The sequence below is a fragment of the Dipteris shenzhenensis genome, chromosome 30, assembly GCF_047967505.1.
Source record: "Dipteris shenzhenensis isolate YYH24624 ecotype China chromosome 30, Dip_SZ_1.0, whole genome shotgun sequence".
Taxonomy (NCBI): Eukaryota; Viridiplantae; Streptophyta; class Polypodiopsida; order Gleicheniales; family Dipteridaceae; genus Dipteris; species Dipteris shenzhenensis.
In genome coordinates this window covers 23,897,167-23,905,973 of record NC_141625.1, presented here as the reverse complement: position 1 = coordinate 23,905,973, position 8,807 = coordinate 23,897,167, and the positions used below count along the sequence as shown (strand labels likewise).

At 42.4% G+C, this 8,807-nt stretch overlaps 1 protein-coding gene across 1 annotated transcript; it reads right to left on the bottom strand.

The window, feature by feature from the left end:
- Positions 1–245: 245 nt before the first annotated feature.
- LOC147881865 (cyanamide hydratase DDI2-like) lies at positions 246–1,427 on the bottom strand. The gene has a single exon (XM_087401772.1). It carries the CDS (start codon positions 1,238–1,240, stop codon positions 503–505), a length of 738 nt encoding a protein of 245 aa, XP_087257898.1. The 5' UTR covers positions 1,241–1,427; the 3' UTR covers positions 246–502.
- Positions 1,428–8,807: the final 7,380 nt, after the last annotated feature.

Below are 8,807 nucleotides of genomic sequence, written 5' to 3'. Positions count from 1 at the left end.
AACGAGAACCAACATTCTATAAGTGCTGTCCAAAACCTTTATAACATCATGTCTAATGGGGATTATCCACATGATTTACTTTACTTCGTGAAGTATTTATCGTTTTGTTGTTGGCAAAAACATTCTTTAATAAAACTCACAGATATTCAATGGATGTAGTTAGACGCCTTACATTTGAGGTTACGGTAGATGGAAATTATTATTCTATGTCCTCTGTGAAAAGACCATATTAGAAACAACCAATCACAAGAACCTAAGTTCTTTTTGTTTATTTAATTGCATCTATCATTGATGCAATATAGAAATTACAAGAAGTGGAGAGTTTCCTTTTGTGCATTTAATACTCATCCGTATAGATGTTATTACATTAAACACCATACATACACTAATATGAAAAATACATAGGATAATTAATTAATCGGAGAGGTGAAATATACCACATAAAGCTGTGTCGAATATAAGCCTATTCCCTTTGTTTCTTCCTCTGCGTTGAGAAAGGTGTTCAATTGTCCCAATGGTCGTATTGCTTCATGACTGGGTTTTTGCGTACAGTGTCTATTTGGCCAGGCTTGAGGAGGTGCACTCCGGTACAGTATTTCTTCACATGCGCCTCTTCCACAAGCAGATCAGCGAATATGTTGTTGAAATTGTTCCTTGGATACCTCTCCACAACGTCGCTTATCGTTTTCGCATTTATCAGGCCCGAGTAATTGCCCAACGCATCCAGCTGAGCTCCGAATTTCAGCATCTGCCCCTCGGGGGAGAAGCCCGAGCTGTCTGTCACCGCAGATTTATGCCGGCAGATGGCCTCCATCACTGTATCGGCTACTCGGTGGCTTGCTCCTTCCTCAAGCAGGAATGTGCGAGCTGCGAGCCCGTTGTAGAATTCGAAGGACACGGTTGCCTCTCGAAAGCCTTCGTGGGTACACTTGATGTCATGGAGGATCGATGCGAGGTAGAAAGTCTCGGTATCCCATCCGAAATCCGGGAAGTTCTCATTGGCGACGGCAGCTCCGAAGTAGTAGGTACGCAAGCAATGCGCGAAAACAGAGGGGTCGAGGTCGCGGTGTGCCCACTGGGTGGCCTTCTCTGTCAAAGGACCGGAAGCCACGGGAAGGGAAGCCAGAGAGACAGGTTTGGGAAAGAGCTTGCCGTTGGAAGCCATCTGCAGTGCTGAGTTGACCTCGTTTTCGATCTTGAAGAAGTCGAACTCCCGAACGATATTGGGAATGGCAGCCATGGATCTGAAGGTTAATCTGGAAAGGCTACGAAAGAGGGATTGGGAAGCTGGTTTGAGAAGATGAATTACTGCGAGATAAGCTTCTGGGTTGTAGGAAAGAGGAGATTGCGAAGCTCGTTTGTGACAACGAATTACTGCATATTATATAAGCTTCTGGGCTGTACACTATTTCTAGTCAATACATGAAAATGTCCTATTGAACTCTATCTCTTTCCCATCCACCACCATGTGCAAGGATTCAAAACAACTATTTCTCATTTCCTAGATGGAGAGGCATACCCCCCCACGAACATTCTCATACCGCCCCACGAACATTCTGCCAAGATGCTAGGAGGGTAGAGGGCAGCCTGAAGGTTTCCCCAAGCAGAACCATCTTCCATCTCCCTTTGATATAAATCTCAGACATGACCCCTGCCTTTCTAATTGTAGCTTCCACTTTGGACCAGACCATCCAGATCACGCTTGGTGAACTTCAAAGACAGGTTTGATGTTAGGGGAGAAATCCCCAGTGGTCAGTCACTGTCTCCTCAGTATTGGCTCCCTCGTTTATGCGCATGCGGGTTCCTGCTCTATCAACGTAGGCACCAGATGTCCCCACTTGTAGTCGGCCTAGTTTTGTAATTGGTCTTTTTTTTAAAAGGCCTGACCAGCCCTTTAATATATGCATCTTATTTTGTGTGGGAGTGGGGGGGAGGATTCAAAACAACTAGGGATAATTATGTATCTCTTTTCCATCCACCATGTGCACGGATTCAAAACAACTAGGGATAATTAGGTGGGAGAGAACACATGGAATCATTTCCTTGTATTATAGAGATGGGGACAAGTCACGTGCTATATCATTCCAATGCCTTCCGATTTTTAAGAAAAGGGATCCCATTCTCCTTCCCATGGTATTGAGGCCATGGCTCCCATGGTATTGAGGTTGTGGTTCAAGATGGAAGAAAAACTGGTTATTCCTATCCTAGACCACTTGGTCTACGATGGAAGTAATGACTTTAGTTTTACTAATTAACAAAGAGTGAAAATCTATGGATGAGAAATATAAGTCAACATCTCATTGGCACAACTGTTATATTACAAATGTTGCAAATATATGAATAGATATAAGCGAGCTCAGGTCTCATGCCTTTGAGACCCTTCTTGGGGCATTTTCTTCTTTCAAAAAAGGAGATTAGAAAACAAACCCTTGAATAACAAAAGGTAATATCGAGACTACACTTCATAACATAAAGTCGAAGAACTTTTAACTTCTTAAAAGAAGGTCTAAATTGAAAATGGCCTCAAGGATAAATTTAAAAAATTAAGATGGTTACGACTCACTCACCGAATACTAAAGGTATCATCGCCAAACTATTGTAATACCTAGACATTTAAAAGTTGTTAAACGTTTTACTTAATTCGTTGTTCACTTTGAGATTCAAAATTCATTTGCTCTAACATCACATTGGACTTACCGAATTGGTATTAACTACTCCCTAGGGTGATATCTCTATAATATGTCTACGACGAAACAATGAAAAATAAAACACAAAGAGTTGAGTCCAAATGGTTTCAATGAACTACAAAGAGATTGTGAGGATGAAGTGTTGCAAAGATACAAAGAGATATAAGCGAACAAAATGTCTAGGTTGAGCATGACTTCAATGTGTGGGATTCTCATGTTCGAATTAGATTTGTTTGCAATAAGTGGAAAACTATGGTTGAAAAATCTAAGCCAACATCTCCCTTTAAACTTTCCACCTCACCTCCATCCACACTTCCTCTCCAAAAATATAGAGAGAAGAAGGTTCATAGAAAGAGACCTATGACTAAAGACAAGGAAAAATAGACGAGACGCTGGAGATGGGTTGGAGATGAGGACAACAATGACAAAGAAGATCCCTTAGGTTTGAATAGACTATAGTGAGGCATAGATACAAAGAGATATAAGCAAACTAAACTTCTAACTAAGCACAACTTCACTGTGTGGGGTTTTCAATGTCGATCTTTCCATAATAAATGAAAATCAATAGCTAAAGACTCTAAGTCAACATGCCTCTTTAAATGTGTGGGATTCTAATGTTCAATCTTTCCATAGTTGAAAAGTGACTTTAAAAGTTTGGCCCATTTAGAGGTGACATCTCTCTTTCATGCCTAGTGCTTTTATTTAATGTAGTTGTAGTAGTTTACGTAGAACTACTAGTATCTCACTAAATCATCTATTTTCAAAATTTGGTCACAAAATGCAAATCATATAAGTTTTTTTTTGCTTACAAATAGATTGAGTTCTTGTAATATCTTCAAGCATTAACGAAAATGTTTGATGAAGATGCAATCCTCACTTAGCATTCAATCAAGCAATCTCAGGAGGTTTCTTTGCACAATAGGTAACATAGTAGATTCATTAATTGGAGGGGATTTTCTAATTTGGTGGACCTATGGGTCATTTATGAATAGAAGCCTTGAAATAACTATACAATATAATTATGGTATTTACCTGTATGGAGGGGACTTTTTAAATCAAAATTGTAACACGTTTATGTACAAAAGAAGCAAAAACAACTACACAAAAAATGTAAAATTTAATATAGGGATATTTTAAATGTGTGCTTACTCACACATGTGCCCACATCCCTGTCAAGCAATAATCAAAGTATTAAACAAAATGGTTATGTACCTTTTATAGTAGCGAATCTTGAAACTTACATGTGAAATACCAAAGATTGGCCACTAAGGCTGGGAGGGGAGAGAGGGAGGTGTTGATCTTGTTGTGGCATTAGATAGAGAGGGATCAAGGAGAAGGGAGAGGGAGGGGGAGAAAGGAGGTGGGGAAGAGGAGAGAGGGGGAGATGAGGGAGGGAGTGGGGCATGGCAACGATTGCGAGAGGTGGGCGGGGAGAGAGGGGGATAAGGGGGGGGGGAGAGAGAGAGAGAGAGAGAGAGGGGGGGGGGGCAGGGGGGGGAGGGAGGGAGGCAACGAGATGAGGGAGGGGGTGGGGGGTAGGTGTAGTTACAGGAGGTGACTGGGGAGAGAGGGGATCAAGGGTCAGGGAGGAGGAGGGGTGGAGGGAGAGGGGGTGGGAGGGGAGAGAGGTGACTAAGAAGGGAGGAGAGAAAGAAGAGAGCAGGGAAGGGAGATGAGGGATGAGGAAGAGAGGAGGGGAGGGAGAGAGGAGGGATGAGGAGAGAGGAGAGAGGGAGAGAGGGGAAGGGGAGAGGAGAGAGAGAAGGGACATGGCCATGGACATCAATGTTAAAAAAAATCAATGGCCCTGGCTGTGCCCTCCACTCCCTCCCCTCTCTCGCTCACTCCCACCCCTCCCTGAGCTCTCCCTGTCTCTCTTCACTCCCATCCCTCCTTGAGCCCTCCCTCTCCCTCTTCACTCCCCTCCCTTTCCACTCCCCCTCTACTACCCTCCCTCCCATCTCCCTCTCCACTCCTCTCCCCTCCCCTCCCCTCCCTTTTCCCCCCATCAATCCCCTCCCCTTCCCTCTCCACGACCCTCCCCCTGCTTCCCCTCCATTCCCTCCACTCCACTCCCCTCTCCTCCTCCCCTCCCTGACCCCTTTCCTTCCCTCCCTTGGGGTCACAGTCATGTTTTAAAATTTTATTTAAAGAACCAAACCCTATCTCTTTGCTCCCTTACCTTTAGACCCTCAACCAACCGCAGGGATTTCTTGATCCATTTGCACTCCTATCATCCTCCCTTTGCACTTCTTTCTCTTTCGATACTATTTCTTTTGATTTTGACCACTCATTCTGCAAGATTATTACAAAATTATGAATTGCCATGATTGTACCACACATGTATGTACGGTATGCTCATTAAACTTGGCAAATGCCTTGGAATTATTAAGACTCTTATGCATGCAAAGTCTCATAGGATCAAACATCATTCGAATGGTGGTACATGCACATTTCCTTATTTTCAAGCATGCATGGTGCATAAGTGCCAAGAAATTATGTGATTAGGATGCTTATACCATAATTGTTTGTGTCCAATGGGCATGAAACTTTGCAAAGACCTTAGAATGAGTAAATAATTTATATTGCAATTTCCATAAGGCTCAAACATCATTTGTATGGTTGAAATACATTTATACGATACTTTTATGTGTCCGATGGCCATCAAACTTTCAAAGAGATTTAAATGAATAAGTCCTTTATACTAACAAAGGTTCATAAGAATAGGGCATCATTTGAAAGGTTATTCACAAAAAAATTCTCATTTTTGATGGTGTACTACTTCTAAAACATGATGCATCTACATGCTTCTACTACACTACATGCAAATGTGCCCTATGGTCATGAGATTTTGCAATGACCTTTACGTGACACCCTTATACTCACAATCAGGATGGGATATCATTTGTATAGTTTGGCATGCATATTTTTCCATTTTTGACAACACATTCTGCATAATTGTCAAGACATTGTAAATCGGCATGCTTATACCATACATTTTCTAAATCACATTGTGAATTGGCATGCTTATACCATACATGTAACCCCCACCATGCAAATAAATTCTAATAGGTATGATACTTTACACTTATCTTAATCATATGTTTTCCTCATATGTATAAGACATGCGCTAGAAAGAGAGTCATAAAAGTATCATTATACATGTAAAGACACAACCATGTACCTGTGCACTCTCCATATCCTGGGTAGTCATGCATGGTCCACATCAAGATTCTCTTGACCAAAATGTCATTGGTATGTCTAGGAGCTCTAGAAATATAAAAGACCTATATGCCTCTCCATAAGATCTGTAACTCCTTTATCAAAGGTGCCATGTACATGTACTTCCCTTGCACAAGCAGTGCAAGCATGAGGTGTCCCTTCTTTATTGTTAGCCATGGTGGGATATTGTAATTCACCAAGCCTATAGGCCATGTCGATCAAGATTTCAAGTGTAACACGAAAGTGTTCACACTGTCCATGGTGAGATTTTATGCCCTGTACCATCGGTATATACCAACTTTCAACCTTGTACCACTGGTATATACCGACCTTTAAGGGATACACAGAGTCGGTATATTGATGAAACATAGTCGGTTTATATCGACGCTGGGAGCTAAAACCCGAAACCTGCATCATCGCCCCTCACAATTCTATCGCAAACCTCTCCTCCTTCCTCACCTTCGGCAACCTCACCTTCCTCCAACCTCTTCCTCACACTCCTCACCCCTATCCAGCTCCTCTCGTAACACGTGCTCTCTGTCCATGCTTCTCCGTCTCTACTCGCGTGAAATGACATTTTCCAAGAAGGTGTGTCTGTTTAAACAATGTAGGTTTTTTCCTTCCCCCATTTCATTTTGTGAGTGTTAAAGCATGTTTCTCCTTGCATTGCTAAGCCCATGTGCTCATTTTCATGCTTGATTTTCAGAGTTGGACCAAAAACAAGATTTGGTGAAGGAAAGAAGGCTCACCTCTTCTTTTTTTGGTATTTCTCTACTTTCCCTTCCTCTACTTTCACTTTCCCTTCCTGTTCTAAAGTTTCTCTCCTCCTTTCCTTTCCTTTTCTTTCTTTAAAGGAAGAAACAATACATGAAAAACAATCATGAAAGAGGAGTATGAAAGCTCTACCTATCGCTTTTGTGCTTTCTCCTTGTTTGTAGGCTTCTCTTTGTCTCCTCAATCCGAACCCTTTGGAATGTTGCTTCTCCAAAATCCTCCTTTCACTAATTAGTTTTCTTAAAATGGTATGTTTCCTCTCTTTTATAGGACAATAAAAATATAACACCTCCTCTTCTGAGCGGGATCATCTGGTCAAGACACATCATTTCCAGGTAAGAAAGTGCTTCCTCTCTTTTCCTATTTTTCTTTTCATGATTGCATTGGCTTGTAGCTAGCATCTTAAGTGCTAGCTGCAGTGATGGGCATAGGAACTCTTATCCTCTCTTCTCCCCTCTTCTTCTCTCTTCTCCCCACTCTTATTTCCTCTATTCTCTTTTTTCTCCTTCTCTTCTCTTTTCCTTTTCCTCTCTCTTCCTCTCTTCCCCTCTCTTCTCTTATCTCCTCTCTTCTCTTTTCTCCTATCTCTTGTCTTATTTTCTCTCTTTTGCAACTACCCCTGGTCCGGCTCCTCTTGGGCCTAGCACTGTGAGCACCCCTTAGGGAACTCCTTTGCTAGCAGTTCATGGCTTCATCGGGAGTCCTGACGAGTTTGTCGCATCCATGACCGATGCGGACATGGCGAGATTCTTCTCTCTAATTGCCCAGAGGACCTCATCTATTCCCTCTCCTACACCCCTCTAGGGTAGATCAGGGCCACCGACGGCTGGACCTACTCGACAACTGTCCCCTGTAGCCCCTTCGATTGAGGGGTCATCACCTAGACGAACGTATCCATCATAGGTCCAAGAGGAGTAGTAAGGTTTGAGGCTATTGTGGTGGCTCGAGGGATGTAGACGAGTCAGCACACTCACATCCCTACAGGTCTCCACTTTATCATGAGACCCAGTACCACAGTCAGGTCCCTTGCCCTCTCCACTCACAAGCAGAGGCATCCTAGAGCCCACTCCCTCTGCTACTCACTTCGTAAGCACTCACAGTACCATCCCTCACTCTAGCTCTACTATTGCCACCCCCCCGCCCGAGGACGTTTACCTATGAGATCACTATGGGTAAAGAGATCATAGAAAATAAAAAAGGCAGTCAAGTGTTGGCGTGAAATAATCTATGTGGCAACGATAATGTATCTGGACCCTATTCCTTTAGTTGCTGGGCTTATAGGAATGCATATCATAGAATCTTACATTAAATAATGCCAACCAACAAAATAGAAGCTCAAGATTGTTTCCAAAAGCCAAAACAATCTGTACCACTAATGTAGACTTTACTTGCGCATTAATAAACTAGAGTGCACCCAAAAAAAGTTTTCCAAACTATTGTCTCATACGCATAACGTCACAAAATTTCAGAATCAAAACGATAGCCAAAAATAAATATCGTGTATGTGAGATAGCACCAATGTCTAGTAGACCATAAAGTATAACCATAAACTAATTCTCATCGGCAGAGTCATCCACAAATAAAGTCCGTCATCTCCTCTTCTCCCTCAACTCATAGTTATATGATTTGTCGTTCCTTTCCATGTGCATGGCCATACTCTTTGCATAAGTTGGCAATTCACTTCAAAATGAAACTCTAAAACTCCCTTACGTGTAAATGAAAGGTATTCATTCAAAATAAAGAACAACATTTTTTACTCACTAGTCCAATGGCACATCAACATTGATTTCTTCCTCCTCAGCATCGACATCCATGAGCATATGCTGATGTGTAGACAATCCCACACCCGCATAAATAGCATCCACCACTCCTGGAAGTAGTCCAATACATATCTCTGGGTCATTGTCTATTGCCAAGCAAGGGTGACTAGAGTGGAGTGCAGCCCTCAATCCTAGTCCTGTCCCTGCCCCCATCTCAAGAATGGAACCATTTGGAGGACACAACATCTCCAAGAACATAAGTATGAATGTAGCACTCTTCTTAAGAGATCCACGCCATGCACCTCCCTTGCCAACTCTTTTGGAACGATGGACTAAAGGCAAGTAATGTGGAAGCAAGTTGCCA

Coding starts and splice junctions, on each gene's coding strand:
- LOC147881865 (XM_087401772.1), bottom strand. CDS start 1,240: ATGGCTGCCATTCCCAATATCGTTCGGGAGTTCGACTTCTTCAAGATC.